This window comes from Apostichopus japonicus, chromosome 20 (genome assembly GCF_037975245.1).
Source record: "Apostichopus japonicus isolate 1M-3 chromosome 20, ASM3797524v1, whole genome shotgun sequence".
NCBI classification, from domain to species: Eukaryota; Metazoa; Echinodermata; class Holothuroidea; order Aspidochirotida; family Stichopodidae; genus Apostichopus; species Apostichopus japonicus.
The window spans coordinates 10,085,892-10,103,786 of record NC_092580.1 but is presented as its reverse complement, the minus strand read 5'-3'; the positions used below and the strand labels follow the sequence as shown (position 1 = coordinate 10,103,786).

At 37.8% G+C, this 17,895-nt stretch overlaps 1 protein-coding gene across 1 annotated transcript in view; it reads left to right on the top strand.

Annotated features, from left to right (window-relative positions):
* Window positions 1–17,895, top strand: part of LOC139961155 (exportin-T-like) — a 57,035-nt gene that overhangs the window by 17,944 nt on the left and 21,196 nt on the right. Inside the window, exons 10-19 of the mRNA XM_071960103.1 lie at window positions 701–927; window positions 1,132–1,270; window positions 2,421–2,471; window positions 4,593–4,826; window positions 6,147–6,242; window positions 6,631–6,773; window positions 8,599–8,884; window positions 9,425–9,614; window positions 16,545–16,612; window positions 17,701–17,865. Of these exons, the coding sequence (XP_071816204.1) occupies window positions 701–927; window positions 1,132–1,270; window positions 2,421–2,471; window positions 4,593–4,826; window positions 6,147–6,242; window positions 6,631–6,773; window positions 8,599–8,884; window positions 9,425–9,614; window positions 16,545–16,612; window positions 17,701–17,865 (1,599 nt within the window). The remainder of the gene's footprint in view (window positions 1–700; window positions 928–1,131; window positions 1,271–2,420; window positions 2,472–4,592; window positions 4,827–6,146; window positions 6,243–6,630; window positions 6,774–8,598; window positions 8,885–9,424; window positions 9,615–16,544; window positions 16,613–17,700; window positions 17,866–17,895) is intronic.

The window sequence follows — 17,895 nt, the reverse complement described above, 5'->3', positions numbered from 1 at the left end:
AGGAACAAGTATTGTAAGAAATAAAAAGGAATCTTTGTCTGTAAAGGTATCATGTCTTTGACTAGTGTGGATAGAATTAACTTCATCTATCCTGGATGTGAACTGATGGCCTGATTGAAAGTGTTGGTATGACACAATGTTTTGAATCCTGACCATAGTATTAGCCTGTGGCATACCTTCTGATCACCTGTTTATTGTTGCACTCTCCACACCACACCATTGCAGAGCGTTCAGTGATGTTATGACTTAAGGAGACACATGCCCAACCATCATTATTGGTCTTTGTGATAGAGATTAACTTCCCCAGACTGCTAAGGATGATCGTATTCCATCTGGGAGATTTAATGTTTCTTTCACACACGAGGCTGAAGATTTGATCAAGTCCAAATATGACATCATTGATCCACACCTGCTTCAATTTTTATTGTCTTCATTAATTACAATGTTTATTTTCTGTAGTGTACGTCTTATCTGTAGTGTGAATCCTGGAGTGTGCGTCTGTAGTGTGCGTCCGGTTTGTAGTGTGCGTCCGGCCTTTACTGTGCGTCCGGCCTGTAGTGTACGTCCGATCTGTAGTGTGAACCCTGGAGTGTGCGTCCTGTAGAGTGTGTGTAGTGGGCGTTTGGTAGTGTTAAGTCCTGTTTTTTGTTTTTTCAGATGCTGTTTACCATTACGCTATGTATTTTCCTATGTACTTTAGGTCGGCAGCTCCGCTATCTTGAGTCAGTTCGGTATGGAAGACCTGCTCAAAGTAGTCATGAAGAAGTTCGAGTACGACGACTCGTACAACTTTGACTCTCAGGGCGAAGACGAGGTGATGTTCTTAGATTACCGGAAACAGATGATGGTGCTCTTTGTAAATTTAGCCAAGCTGAATCAAGAACTGGTTTTAAACTGCGTCCATCAGTTATTGGAGATGACTTTGAGGTAGGTCTTGTTCTGGTAATGAGCCAAGCACAAAGTGTACTTAATTTTTTTCCAGTATGTACCCTTCCTATGACAACAGTTGTAATTGCTTGCAAAGTTTAAAAAGCCCACTATTCAGCTTTCTCTCGCTTGCTGTATCTGCCATTGTGGTAATTAATTACCACTCAGTTTTTGTATTTTTCTTTTATTGTTTTATTTTGACAGTCAGTGGAAGAACGTCACATTCACTCAATGTGAGCTGGCCATCGCGATGTTCTACAATCTCGGAGAGGCAATTCCTCCGGTCCAAGGCAATCAGTTTACATGGAAGGAGGAGACCGTCATGCACAAGTGCATGGTTTTGGTGAGTGCCATGGTTACGATAATTACCGTTTCTCTATGGTCGTTTGTTTTCTTTCTCTCTTTTTATTATTGTCTGCATTCACTTAATTTTCTATCACGGTGTCTGTATTGACCAACAATTAATAATTAATGAACTACTTTCCTTTTTGTTAGTTTTTTGTTTGGTTCTTTGTTTGTTGATAGATATTTCACAATATCTGTGAAATTTCCAGGCTATTTTCATGTTTCACAGTAACCATGGCAGTATTTTGTAATGGCAATATGTATATAAGTTGTGGCAACAATGTAATATTTGTTGTAATGCAAGTTATGTACACAGTCAGTCATAGGCAGCAATTTTCATTTTGAAGACTTACATAGCACTCTTCAGGTTTTTGAACTTTGGTCATCATAAAACTTCTAAAGAAAGATGCCAATGTTCTCTTGCAAAAGACACTGCTACACAACTTACAAGTTGTGCATTCACATGGCAAGTTTCTGCATTGATAAGTTCTCATGTGTATCAACCTGATAAGTTCTTATGTGTATCAAACATATAGTGAGCCATGTAAGTCTCACCTTTATGGGGGAAAGATAACCATGTGTTTGGACAAATTGAATTAAAGAGAACCTTTAAAGGTTAAGCTTTCCAAAAAAAGATTTATACTAATTATGGAGTTGGAGGTTTTTGGACGGCAAAAATGTTTGCTATGATTTCTATTATATTAAAATAAAATATATAATTGGTAGAACTTGAATCACAAATATTACATTGGTTTGTTTAAGTCTGTTCACTTCTAGCTGTTCAAAACTAATTTTAGTTGGCAGTTAAAAAGGTAGTTTTACTCATTAAATGACTAATTTGTGTCCTGTTTACAGAACAAACGAAAAAAATAATCATGTGTTCATGAGAACCATAGCATGTTGTGAAACAAATATCACAAAAATGCAGCAAATAGAAAATTTGCTTTGAAATAAATGAGTCCAATCTTGTTATTAATGTTTTCTTACATTAGAAACTGCTTTATGAGCACCAACTACAATCAAAAGTTTGCTCTTTCCAGTAAATTCCATTTTTGTGGGAACTATGATAGTCCCCTTCTAAAGAGCAAATAAATGTTTGTTTCGGGATATATTTTGCCTAATGTCTAATATTTTTGTTCCTATTGCAGTTGATGGAGAGCGGCGTCTCACAGCATACCCATTGGGCAGTTCAGCTACAGGTATTATTTATTTAAAAGCCACTAGCTCTCGATATGCGTGACATGACATGCAATGTACCGTTATTCTTTGTTTATCATCGGCACTGATGTGTTTGACAGACGGGAAGCAGAAAATGAGAAGAGGATCACCTGGTTGGGATGTCTATATTTATTTGCTAAATTGGTTTTAAAGGGTCGGTCTTGTGACGAGATGCATCACAAATAAGTCAGACAGTTACAAACAAAAACAGGAACCCTGTAGAGGAAGTTCCCCTTCACCTTTGTTCCCCTTCCTCTGTATTATTTGCTTGGAAGGAAGTCTGGCTGTTTGATAGCGTGTTCAACATAAATAGCAGAAGTGAAACCTAGCCATCTAAGTATGGTGTAGATTGTTTCAACCACAAACAAAAAACAACCAAAGGAAGGAAACGATAAGTGTAGGGCAAACAAGAAATACTTTGTGGTACAATTTAAACTGTTCCGTCAGAGAAGATGGAGTTCCCTTTTTCGTTGTTTTGGCTAAAAGGATATTGCGCTGGGCTGAAGTTGGATAAAGTCGATAAAAGCAGTGGTGGTATTTGAAGCAATGAGGCTTAACAATTGGGTCATAGTAAGGTGGGTTTTTCATCCAAGAGCAATCTACGGTATTCCCATCTGAAATGACTTTCTAAATTGAAAAGATTCCAAATTTGAGTAAAAATGTTGAATTGGAAGCCACCCCCCTCCCACCCTAACCTGTTAGTTGTAATCCATAAGCCCATTCAGGTTTCCCCTCATTGTGGTCGCTTAAGCGTCGTAAAAATAACTGCTAATTATTATTATTAAGTTGCAAAATTGCTGAAATATTTCTGAATCTATTTTGTATCAGGGAGGTATTTGCAAAGAATTCCGTGATATTTTTAAAATGAATGAGAAACGGTTTTTGTTTTTCTCTAATAATTTGTTAACCATTTATCCGCAAAAGAAAAATTTCATTTTTTTACAAATTAGGGATACATTTTGATCACATTCAAAGTACAGAGCAGTTTGGAAGCTAAGAAAAATGGCAGATGTGTCTGTTTTGAAGGATTACTGAACTAGAAGATTATAATAGCCTAACTAAATCTTTTGGAGAGCAGTCATCCACATGACATCACAGACCCCCCTTACTTTGATACAATCCAGGAATAGTTGAAATTTTGTGGTTTAGCCAGTCAAAATAGGTTTCACTCAATCAACCATATCTCAAGAACACCTTTTTTGTCACCAGAAGATCCATTTATGGCTCTAGCTACCATTTTCATAGTGTGTACTGAATATCTGATTAGGGTAACATCTGTTGTTCTATGTTTATATATAGCACTGGCTGCTTGCAGTGTGCCAGCATCTTTTTCAAGCGAGCAGGGACGTTTTCAGGCATGTCTTTGGTTTGACCTTTCAAACAACGTTGCCCTTGCTTTGTATGATGTCGTAAAAGTTAGCGCAGCTGCATTAGTGCCTGTAAAGACTGCGTAACTTCCAACAAACTGAACGTGGGTTGCAGGGTTGGTTGTGGGTGCATTATAGTATAAGCCAGATAATGAGTATTTGTTGGAATGTGTGACTTTTAATCATGGAATAAATGGAGCTATCAACTGGAAGGTTGAACTGAATACTAACTCTTCCACCCTATACAAAATAAAGCGGCAATCAAGAAGTTTAAAAGTGGACGGTTCTTATATCAGTGCGAGGCCTTCTCACAAGGCTTTACAATAGTTAACCCCCCCCCCTCGGTCATTGGTGACTTGTCACACCCACATTCCCAAGTGTGCACAATTCAGACAGTCACTTCCTAGGCAACACAGTGCACCTCATCTATATGTGGTCCCCGGGGGACCACCCATAGGGTGCAGCCACGAACCAGCGCATCCAACTTTATTTACAAGCCACATCACAAGTCCTCATTTATACACCTGGGTGAAGAGAGGCAATGGAGATAAAAAGCCTTGCACAGGGACGCTACGTAATGATCCTGGCAGGACCCAATTATGCAATCATTAGATTATTGCCTTAACTACATGATCACAATACTCTCACAGCGACAGTCATAGTCTCCGCCAATTTTCTCTCTCCTCTGTTAATTTTTGTGTCTTTCATTTCATATTAATCATTTCACATTTTCAGTACTTTGAAACTGTAGCAAGATACGAGAAATTCTTCTCCGCGTCTCAGGAGCACATCCCAGCCGCCCTGTCAGCTTTCCTGGATGAGCGCGGCATCAGAAACCAGAAAGGCACAGTCCGTAGCCGGTGTGCGTATCTCTTTGGGAGATTCATGAAGCAGCTGAAGGGTCTTGTCGCTCCTTATGCAGAAGATATCTTACAAAGAATCCCGGATCTTCTGACCATTCAGACACCCGTAAGTTGACCTTTCAAACATTTGTCCAATCTTTCCTGATTTTTTTTTTTGTCGTTCGAAAGTGGTCTACCCATCAAACAGATTCAATCTGTTCACTGGAGCTAGTTTGTGTCCAAGTTCTATAAGGATTGTTTTTGTTAATCTACTAAGTTACAGTTAGTTGATAGTTAGACTCATAGGCAACTACACAGAATCTAATTTTCCCATGGCACAGATTGAAACATTTGTTTTTAAGAAAATCATTCCTCTTTTTCATTTCTCATCAAAGGAAGTGCATTTGGCCAAGTACATATCATTATGCAAATTGACCACATCCTTTTAGAGTACCATTGGTTAACCTCAGTAGTTGATAGAGATAATGAATTCAGCCCCAATTCTTATATGCAAGGAGTCCCAGTACGTCTGTCATGACAGGGTCCTAGATCCATGTTTTAACTGTCGAGAACTATTTTGAGGGGACAGCAAAATTTCTGAATAGGTAACTGCCATGATGTTAATGAAGGAAAATCTATAATGTAGCTAATGTTCAAGAGTATCTTTTATGTTACTAAAAATAAGTTAAGCTGCAATTGCAAGCAACTGGTTTGAGCAATTCTGCTAATTTACAAAGAAACAAAAATATCTGTGGCACCCTTCACAGAAGATATCTTACAATGGATCCCAAATCATTTTAGGAGCAGTAACTTAAGGTAGGTTATAAAAGTTTTTCTGATATTTTTTTATGTTATTTATTTATTTTTAGCTAGTTTACATTACAACGTTAGTTAAGTTGATGCCAGATTCTGTTTTTCAGAGTCCATGCTTATCACCACCTCACCTCGGTTTATTCATTTCTGAGATCTCTCCCAGTTGATCTTGGTCTTCCCTTTGACTCCCAAATTGACTTCAAATGATTCATTGTAGAGTGCAAGTCATAAACAGCTGATACCTCCTCTAGTGTCTCGCCTTTATTCCATCTAGGAAAGAAAGGTAAAGAACAAAGTGCAAATCCCCATCTCCCCTCACCCCCCACCCCCCCACACCATTCTTCTCCATATCTGTACATTTTACAAATAATTGGCTACAAACTGTGATACTAAAATGTTCATATTAAGTATTAAGCTTAGGTGATGTTATGAAAAGTAATGCATTGAGATGCTTCTTCAATTGTGTATCAAAAGCAAATTTGTTTAACCATATTTTGGCCTCTTCAGGCACAACCAAAATCAAAACACATCTTATTGATTGTCAGCACCTTCCTCAAGGTTTTTTTATAATAACTTCAAACTTTGTGAAAGTTTTTCTTAGCCTTCTTCTTTCTTTCTTTTTTTGGCCTTCCAGGAAAATGGACACCATCAGATCCTCACAACAGATGATCAACTGTTCCTTTATGAGGCTGCTGGCATTATCATCATATCTAGCACCTTACCAGTGGAGGTATGTAAGCACTATTAACCTGGATTTGGTTAATGCAAATTAATTAATATCTGTGATTGAATAGTAATGTATGCAGTAGCACAGCCAAAATTAAAACCTACCATTTTTACATTTGTTAAATGTAAAAAGTGTTGGGTAGTTTTTGCTCATATTTTTCTTTTTAAGACACAGTTAATGTGCAACATTTTTTTCCTTCTTAAGTCATAGCTCATAGTTAATTTTTCCTTGTAAGGCGTAAGCTTGTGTGCAAATGTTGTCTTTTGATGTCATAGCTAACATTTAAAATAGTAACCTGATGATGGATTCGTGTTTACTCTCATTGTTTTGAAGCCATAAAGTTAAACTTTCCTGAAAATGTTTTTTCATTTTTTATTTCTCTCTTAATCAGAAGAAGCAACTACTGATGAACAACCTTCTTGCCACGACCATTGAGAAGTTCCAGACTATGTACACAAGACTCCACTCTGAGACTGATGAAGCCAAGCAGGTTATGTTTGCTGAGGTTATAAACCATGCCATTGCCTGTGCCAGGTAAGAACTTGGGTGCTCTCTCAATTTGTTCATTGTTGATTTTAACAGAGCAAAGTGTTTGTTGAGTGTCAGATGACTCTTCACATGAGAAAATTTGAATTGGATGGGAAAAACAGCATTCATTAATCATTATTAATATATATATATATATATATATATATATATATATATATATATAAGGCAAATATGTCACCAAAACAGAACTAGTTTGAAATTGTTTCATACAGGTGACAAACGCCTACAGTGAAATTATGACCTTCCTTATCTCTTTCGAACCTATGGACATACAATCAGCATCCATATCCCTGTGGTTAGGGTGTCCACATATAAAGCGGGAGGCCCGGGTTTGAACCTCGGTGGAGGCTGGAAGTTTTTTCACTGTTCTGGAATTTCCAACTCACTACGATTTCAATTATATTAATATTTATTTGCCTTTGTCATTTACCTCCATTTCATTTAACAGTCTGTTCAAAGTATCTCTTGCAAGATCCGGCTTTAGAAATCACAAATGGGTTAGCATCATTTCTGATCTCTAGAGTAAGGCAAATATAAATGTAAGACCTAACCATTTGGAGGCTATTTTTGGTGCTGTTGTTTTGCCTTTCAAGAGTTTACCAAACTTTACCCTTTGGCCTATTAGTTGGTAAATTTTATTTTATATAATTAGCAAGTACTCCACAACTGTGCAATCATTAAGTATTTTAAGTCGTCAGGAATCTGTGACCATATTTACAAAGGAATTGATTGTCATTTTATCTTTGTTAACACCAACTGTTTGTTTTGGTAGTTGGTTTTGGTAGAGATTTGACCTTTACTATACCCTTCATTGGTTTTGGTAGAGATTTGACAATACCCTTCGAAAATAGTTGTGGTGAAACCACATAGCTGTGGTTATACCACATTGTTATATAAGAAGAGTGGGGAAACTTAGCTAATTATCCCAAAATAACTCAAATGAGAAATAAGGGACTATCAAAGAATTCAAGTGTGATTGACATTTTGGAATGGAAGAGCAGACAGGCCCTCTTCAATTGTTGAATATTTAATTATGTAGTAAGTGTTAAAGGGGTTAGGTGCCAAATCAACCACCACCTACTTCCCTCCTCTTCCCAGAGAAGCATGGCGTGAAATGATCGATATTAAACTAACCTTGTCGACAGAGAGGTGGTCGTGTACTGATATGTGTGGGAAAAAACTACCATTTAGGTCCATATGGGTTCTCACTCTACCAGTTCATTCTAGGAACGGTAGGAGGTGCTAAGGTTGTGTGGAGACAGGTAAGCGAGGAACAACTCAAATATTCCCAAAACTTACTGGTTTGGATATTTACGAGTGACGAGCTGACCTGTCTCATACCTGTGGTTTCAAATCTACCATGTACAAACTGATTCACTGGTCGAAAATCTTTCAGTTTACTGAATTAATAACGTTGAATGCGTGCATTATTTGAACATAGTCACCTTTGGTAAGCAGTGTTTTCTTGCCCTTTTAGCACAGTGGAACAGATATGGTATATTGTGTCGATTCATAAATAACCTCAAAAGATTGTTCAATATTTTATCCATTTTTAATCCTCCCTCTCAACATCATAGTTCTCGTAAAATGAACTACGCGTGCACCTGCTTGCTTCTTTTCTACCTCTTGTCAACAGCGCCACCCGACCACACCTGCTCCCCCCAACTGCACCACCTCCCTCCCATCTCCACCAGACCACACGTCCCTCGTACCAAACAAGTATTAGGCATTACATTTCATGCTGCTTGCACCTCAGTCGTGGGTTTACACTCTGAAATCTATATTTCTCTTTCCTCTACGTCTCACGCAGCCGCTCCAGTAAAGCGTTCCACACCCAGCTGACCATGAAACAGAGCGGACTGTTAGCCTGCTACGTGGAGGCGCTGAAGGTGTTTCTCTGCGCGTTGGAGACTCCATACCAGCATCAACTCATCCACTCTGCGGTCCGCCAGTTTCTCCATAGGATGATTGTATGCTTAGGGGATGCCATACTCCCATACGTACCGATAGCCGTCGACCATCTGCTGAAGAAAGGAGACGTCAAAGACGTCCACGACTTCATTCCTCTGATCAATCAGATCGTCTCAAAATTCAAGGTAAGAATCTTATCGAAAAATAGGGAGGATGAGAGTACCCGGGTTGAAAATAATCGTAAGCAGGTGTGAGGCCATACCATCGTTGTAAGTCCTCAGTTCTGTTACTAAGATGCATTAAGAGGAAAAAAACTTGTTGTTATAGTTGAATTTTGCATATTATGAATAAAGTGGTCTGGTGACAATAAATCATAGTTGAGCATGTGGAAGCTATGTACTCATTGTGTACATACTCATTGTGTACATACCTGTTGTGTTATTTTATAGTTAGAACATATAGTAAATATGGCTTTAAACTTAGAAATTTATCATTGAAATACATATTAAACAATCAATAAATTCTATTACTGTGATATGTGGGGGTGGGGGAGGGGGGATTCAACTTATAGTTGAGGGCTGCAGCAGTCTGTGTGTATACAAATATGAAACACAACAGTTAGGAATGGGATGCATACACATGCCACCACTTTTAGATGTATAGTTCAAGCTACACGTTTGATTATCAAAGGGGTGAGATTTGGTGTTAACTTTTTGTCACTTCAGAAAACTATTATCCCATTCTTGCAAGAGGCCTTCATGCCAGTCGTGCAGCATATATTCAGCGTTCTCTCACAACCGACCGACGAATTGGATATGCAGACTCAGATAGAAAAGGACGCCCTCCAGAGGAGCTTCTTCCAGTTTCTCCAAGGCCTCATCGCTAACGACGTACTGGAAGTAATTAGCAACCAGAGTAAGTCTTCACATTCATGAATTTAAAGAAGATTAAAAGAAGAAAAACAAAGAACAAAGCAATTGTGATCAATAATTTGGCATCAGCATAAGAAGATGATGGCTGGTGCGGAATAATATCCAAACTGAAGTAACAGTTTATATTCCAAAGATGGTTTCTTTCTAGCACTGTTATCCATGCCAACCAAACATATATCATCAGTATAGGAAAATTCTTGCTATTGATACTGATAAACTTAGTCTAAACCTTTAAACAGACAAAAAAACTGTAGTTCCTTTGAACATATTAAATATGCAAATATTTCTGCTTCCACAGCTGTGCATACAAATAAGGTCCAAAAATCATTTCGAGACCCCAAACGAGCAAGAGCCGTTAGTTTTTCTCCCAAGGAGGAGGAGGATTAGGAACTCGAACCAAGAGTCAAATTACTACAGGCCCAACCCTAAGTAATTGCTGTTGTAGAAAATTACACATGATACTGTAAGCAGTATCTTTGATCATATAAATGTGTGAGTGATGAAGTTTAAATAGAGCTGTGCACGTACCATAGACGAACATGTTTTGGTGGCGATGTATCACGTAAACATTTGGCGATAGTTAATGAATTACCAATATGGTGTTTGCACATATTGCCATACCCTGTTTTAGTAGCATGGTAAACAAAATAATAATAAATGCATAATTAGCTAATGTGTATTCATAAATAAAACAAGCATTAAGAAAAGACTTGTAAAATGGTCAATCTTTGATGGATTTTGATGGGAGTTGCAGCTATTTTCATGATTTCTAATGCCTATTAGAGTGATTAAGACAATGTTGTTCATAGATGTCCATAGACCTTCAAAGACTGCATCAAGTTTATTATATGCGAAGCATTCACAGAACTCTGCCACAAGTTTGTGGGGCCTCCTTGCACATTCGGGAGATCAACAAGTCTTATGCTGTGGGGTATCAAGTTGATCCCAAAATGCATAAGCATGGGCTGAACTTTCTTTACCTTCTTCAACCAAAGATCTATTTTGCTCTCTTTATAGCTGCGAAATAAAGCACCGACTGATATAGCTTTAATTGTAAATCCTGCAATGTTTGATGACTCTATATCATGTTATATTTGGACAAATAGTGGGGTTTATTCGAGGAAAAATCCTAATATTTTTCAGCTCAGTTGGAAGATAAATGTGAAGTGATGGGCGTGGCAACTGTAATTTGTGCCACATTGTTCTTACCATGGTTTTTCTAGAAATTCCTTCACTAACTAAAGTACTGCACATTATACTTTACAAATTCCACTTTACTCAACTCCCTTCCCCCCCCCTCCCCCCACAACTATTTCCACTTAAGAAAATGCAACAGGTTTTGGTCATAATATTTACCTGAACGTTTCCCCGGTTCGTATAAATAAAGACCACAGGTGCAAGTGAATCTTGAACGAGGGTACATGGTTTTCATACATTCAGTTTGGTCATGAATGGGTTACAAGCTCCTCATCATATTATGTTTATGATGTCACTTTATTGGAAATTTATTGTAAAGTTGCCATCTTTCTCTTTTTTTTTTCAAATTCTGTGGTTTTTTTGTGAGTGCTTGTGGTAACAGCAGAGTGAGTGATCATGTCATCGCAACAATTCAGTCGAAAATGTTCTTGCTTAACTTGATAATATTCAGCTCACATATTCACAGAGGAAAATAATCTTTTCTACAACACAGTTACATCTTGGTGAATTTCCAAATGCAGAGAATCTTGATAGCATAAAGTCAGCATTCCAAATATGTCAAGTTTCAAGAACAAATCAGCAAGAGTATTATGATATAAAAAGTAAGGCCTTTGAAGAAGAAGAACAGCTGTTGTTATGACATCACAGACCAGCTACTTAGTGTACAGTGATCTGGTTCAGACCGGTAGGGAATAATGGAGGGTGAAGCCTGTCAAAACCAGTTCCATTCAATCATGGAGGTAATTTAACAGATTCAATCAACCATACATATTGAGTTAGAGACAAACTATTGAGATGAACTAACAATGTGGAATATTTTTCCTTGCCATTTTAGTTTCTCATTGCCTGCCACCTAATATCCCTTCAAATTTCCTGTTCTTCATAAATATGAATAAACGTTAAGTCGGTGGGTGTATACAGCCGCCCCCCTTCCTTCCTCCCCCCCACCCTCTTTTTGCTTTATCATGCATAAACACAGTACACTGCTCTTACAAGTTTTCATGTGAATTTGAATATATATACTTTATGTTGATTGATGTATCCATTGCTGTATATGGAAGCATAATAACCAAACATTGGAAGAGGAGGTAAAATGATGATTGCACACATCTGAAAGTCTTGCAAAACATCTGGCAATTTAATAACTTAACTTGGAGGAATGACTCAGAATATTTGCAATACTTAGCTAATAGCCTGATGTGCATATATTGTTAACTGTTAAGTATGTGAATGCCAACTTTCTGAAGTAAATATTCTGAACAGATTTGAAAGACTCATGAAAGAGTATGGTGATGTTATGAAAGTGTAAGAGGTTCTGTATGTGTGTATTTCAAAACATGGACATTCACTTGGTAGCACTGTGGTTAGGCTTAAACATGACTTCAGTGCATCTTCAGAGAACAAAATAATTCACTCAACTTTTGGAGGGTAGTTTTGGGCTTTTACTGCAACTGAATTTTACATACCGTACTCAAAGATGTCTTTCAAAACAGGACTTCTGGTCTGCAGAACCCAACCTTGGGCAAAATAATACAAATATGTACCATAAGTTCATATTGTTTTGGCCCCAAACGTGAGTAGTGATTGTCTTTGGATGTTTCTATAGGATACTTCATGCGTAATACCTTGAAAGTTAAAAAAAAAAGTGCAATTGAAGCCGAGAAGATCGGTCCGCATGATTGCTCTGTTACTCGCAAACTATGCATATCCTGTCAGGATGACAGGACTTTCGTTTCACCCAGCCAGGGTAGAGGCCAAGAAAAACAAACTCCCTTTGAGTCACAGCTGTTGTACTACAACGGCCGCTATTATTCTAACTAGGGAATTACTATTAAGTTGTCATATAGACATAGTAGTTCTATTGTTATTATTAGCCCTGTACAGACTGTACTAATACTGTTTGACAGTTGTCATGCCAAGAAGGGAAATTGACTGCTTCCAAGTTATATACATTTCTATTGCGGACATAGACCTGTCAAAATTTCCAAGGCTACATGTGAGTTAGGAACCTTGAATTACTCTTGTTGGGTAGTAGTTTATAATGTGCATTTGAATGTTCCGGATTTTGGCTAGGTCGTCAGTTCAATGGGAATGACACAAAGCTAGTGGAAGTCAATGCTGTCAGTATAATACCTCTATCACTAGCAAGGCTACAGCTGAAAGCTGGTCTAGAGGCAGAATGTTAACCTTTTTCAAACACAGTAGCTTATTCGTTATACATGCAGCATAGTCTATGCCAAACATTATAGGCTCTATGAGAATTAGTAACTATATAATCTCATACATTCAGTACACAGTGTACTTCGCAGAAGTGGGCACCAGTAGGATTGCGCTGCCACCATTGAACCATGGCAATGCCCCATAGTTGAAGCGACAGGAGCAGCTAAGGGAAACTAATGTTAAAATGTAATTTTTTTTTTTTTGGCACCAATTCTTTTGTCAAAATGCAGTATTAACCAAGGAGCAGTTTCTGATGGCAATCTTACTTGTAATAGTGGGTTTCCTTATACAATATCCCTCTTTAATTAAACTGCAATCAACCAACCTAAGATTGTGCCAAGTGATGCAAATTCAGTTTCACCCACAGAAACATCGACCTTAACCTCTCGCAGAGATATTGGCAACTGTCAATATCATTTAATTTTGTCAGGGCATCAACCCTGCTTGAAAATAACCTAACAGTATTGATGGTAGGCCTGTTTGTAAGTTCAGTAAACTATACTCCTGGCTCTATCTTTTGTATATCATTGTATCAATATTTAGTTACACTCCAGGGAGAAAGATATATATAACATGTGCCCTAGATGGAAGAGAGATCAATATAAAATTTCATCAGATGCGGGAATCCCCTTCAGTGCAATTTTTTGTTTTGTCTTGTCTCATGCATGATATATTTGAACATCTGGATATCTATATGATTTAATGTGAATGTTGTGCACTAGTACTGTACCATAGCATTAAGTATTACTTGGATTGGAAAACTTTTACTCTCTATCGTGTGCATCCTGGTGGCGAGTTTCTCGTTTCCCATCCAGTTGGTTTCAACCTTTTTGAAATAAAAACCGAAAGAAAGCTATGATACTTGTTTGTCACACTTACATTTTGAGCGAGACCGAATGTCAGTAGATAATGCTGTACAGTGCCCGAAATCTGGAAATTTATTTCTCATACAGCTTTACAGCTCTGCGTGATACCTACAGAATCATGTCTGGAATACGTAAAATCCATTCATGAATATAGCGCTTGCTTATATAATGTAAGAATAACGATGATCACAGTGTTATTTTTAATAGATCGAATCAGGCCGTATCGATCAGTGACTGGAACAGGAGGAGGCCTGATCCAGGATTATGTCAAATATCTTGAGGAATGTGTTGTGGTTACATTTTGCTTTGCATCAAAGTCTAAGGCAAGATGCTTTGTCAGCATCAAGTACCGTATTGTCACTATTAAGTTTCAAATGTGGATCAGCAGGGGCTTTATACAGTACTCTAACCACATGGTACAGTGGTCGAGTATTGGCAAGGGATTGGAGGTATTATCCTCTTTTGCCCTCCTCTGCACTCCCCTGCCCACCCCCCCCCTCCTGCCCAACTCCCCCTGCCCATTCCCCCACTTACTGTACGCTCCCTACACAGTCTGTTTCCTTTCATCATCACTTTGACAACACTAAATTATTGTGTTATCATCATGTAGTATACTGTAAATCCAGATCTTTTTCGTAGATATGGTCTCCTGTCTGTTTTTCTGAGATTATATTACCATTAGGTCTTTGTGTTTGGAATTTTCTAACAAGCCATTTTATATATGTAGTAACTGATGGTGAACTATAAACCTGAAGTAAAACAACTTCCCTTTTTGGAAATTATTCTTAGAATTTTGTCAATTGTTTGTGGCTGATTAATAAAGCTGATAATTAAGAAGTAGGGTATTATTATGTACAAAGGGGATATGAAACAAAGAATCAGTGAAGGACACTGCCAACAATCTAATATTGAAACAGCACTATGAACCATTGGTATAATTAACAAGAGTGGGGATTTCCCTGTGTAGCAACTCTAATCAAGCATATTGATTGGATTTTGTAGAGCTGTTATCATTTGTTTGATATTGAGATATTGATTGAATTTGTATTGATTATACTGTAGTAGTATAGATTAGCTTCCTTTACTTTTATTATAGATGCAAGTGTAATGCAACTGAAGTGTTCAGTGACAAACATAGGTGGTTAAAGTTATGGTTAAGGAACATATCTTTCTTTGTAATTTAAATGAGCACTTTACATTCTCAGGTAGTCATTATGTAAATATAGAGTTCTTTTTCCTTGTATAGGTCTTGAGGTTTGCCGGATGTTATGTACCACTTCTTTTATCTCAGTAAGAAAATAAGGAAGTCCATAATAACTTAAGCCCATACATGGAAACCATATATAGAGAGGTGTTTGTATTTGTCATTGTGTTTAGTGTTTGTAAAGTAAAGCCATATATGGTGCGGCGGTTACAGTACAGCTCTACTAAACAGTCCATATTTGGTTACTTGCCATAGGCAGGCAAGTTGGTATATGCATTCATGCATGTGTAACCCCTTACCTATGGAACGCCAAAAGGACCACAGTGACATGTACCACTACTAATTTGACATGTACTACTACTAATTCGAAGTGTACTACTACTAATTTGAAGTGTAATACATGTAAAATGTTGCGTACTACTACTAATTCGAAGTGTACTACATCTAAAATGTCGCGTACTACTACTAATTCGAAGTATACTACATCTAAAAAGTTACGTACTACTACTAAATTGGAGAGATGGCGCTATTCACAATCTTTCCGATACCATGTCATCGAGTTGCGCATCTGCATTAAAATAGTGATGAAGAAAACATATTCTTTAATACTCTGTTGATTCAAATGTCTATTTTACAGTTTATACCTTTAAGGTCTGTGGCAAATATAGAAAATAGCATATAGTTTGGCACAGCTGGGGAATCAAAAGCATTCTTGACATTTCAACGACGGGGAAATTAGAAAATCCAGCTCCTGTATCAACTAAAAGATTTCAAGGAACATCATTAATCCTAACAGTAACACAACATAGGTTTCAATCAAGCATACTGTAAAACTAGCATGAACAGGCCCCCCCCCCCCCCCATTCATTTTTTTTTTTAAATTGTTTCAATAATTTACACAAGTGCAGAGTACTGAAGGTCCAAAAGAAACTAAAAGACAGGTCTTACTGCTACGTAGACATCAGCTGTAGGAACCTCTCCAAATTTAGGGCAGAACTATCAAATTTCAGTACAATCTGTGATAAGTAAAGGAAGGACCGATGTTTGCTTCACTCCCTGTTTAATACATAATGAGTGGGTATATTTACAGTAAGAGCCCAACTTGACTGAACGTATTAAATTTAACAAACAAAGAGTGAGCAAACTTTACAATTTTGGATTTGAGAGAGTCTTTGCATTGACTACTGTTGTTAATTGTACTGGCAAAATGTGAGTAGTGGTTTGCTCAATGACCATGTACTAGCACAGGGTTATTCAAAATACTGCTTGTTTAATACCCACTTTGTAATCATGTGTTTGGTTTGAGACTTTCTAGTGTATAATTGTGTCTTCTTGTATCTTTGCTTTGTGTAATTCACTATAGTTGTAAGTGGACTTTACATCAATCGATTAACGATGTCGTCCTCTTCTTGCCATTCTGTTTCAGGTCCGGATAACTTTCGACAAGTCTTAATAACTGTTGCAGAGGCCGCTGTAGATGGAAAGGACCCCGTGGTAAGTTTCGATGATTCCTACGAGAGAAGACATCTTCAATGTACAGTAAAACGTGGTCATGATTTTCAGTGGCCACCGTCAATGTTTACCGGTGCCTGTTGTTGTGGTAACTAGACAGTAACAGTACTAATGTGTATATGCAGAGCTGCAGATTTAGACAGATTTCCATATTTAGTAACTAGTACACATTGAAGTCACTGTCATTGAACGATTTGCTACAATTGGTTTTCATGTGAAGATGCCATACACTTGGACTCTAGTACATGCACAAAGTCAATTCATTGCACTGTACAAAGCTGCTGTACATATTGGACCCTATCAAACTTGTACAGTTTCAATAAGGTCTAAAAGCTGATCCTTTTTTGTGCTGATTGGGGGGGGGGGGGGGGGAGGTGGTCCTCCACCTCGGGTGGGTCAATTGTCTACAAGGTAAAATATTGCTCAAGCCAAGCGGATGGCTTGGCTTGTATCTTATAATATATATTCATAAAAAAGGGGTCAGTACAGTCCTTTGGTTCAGCTCTCAGCAGAGCAGTTGATACACTTCAAGAGAATTTGTCATGTGTGCCCTCTTTTTCAACAACTTGCTCTGCTCCTGAAAAGTTACTTGAGAGAGAGAGAGAGGTAGGGAGAGACCTTAAGCTGTGTCTTTGACAGACATACAGTACATAATAATGCTAGCAATATATATTGTGTGGTATATACACATACTGTAGGCCAGCGTATTGTATTTGTTAAGAGGGGTGGTCAAGCCACACACGTTTCTTAAGTAATGTTTCGAACATGAATAATTGTAAACCAGAGTCAGGACATGGCCTTTGTAGTTCTGTCATCATTTGGGTTTTTCATTTGTTTAATATTGCTGAATGCTAGGTAAACATTGTTCCTTGTCCTGATTATTTGATGGTCCACTATATGTTAGGGCCTAAGTGGTGAAGAAGGCATTTTGTAATTAATTGAACGACAGGTATTATACGGCTGTAATAAAAATGTTACTTGAGTTAGTGATCAAGCGGTGACTTATTGCTATTGGCTGAATCTATACTATGAAATGACTTAAACTCTATCAATTCATTTTTGTTTCTCAGTCACAAAAAGTCTGCTTCAACATCGTAAAGAGGCTCTTGGAAGTTTGGGGAGGAAAGAATGGAATTCCTGTGTTCAGAGACTATACATATGAATATATCATACCGGCTTGTTTCATGGCACCGCTGAAGAGGAACTTTGACCTCACCGATGCCCAAACAGTACTGGTAAGTTTGTACCATAGGAAAGAATTGCAA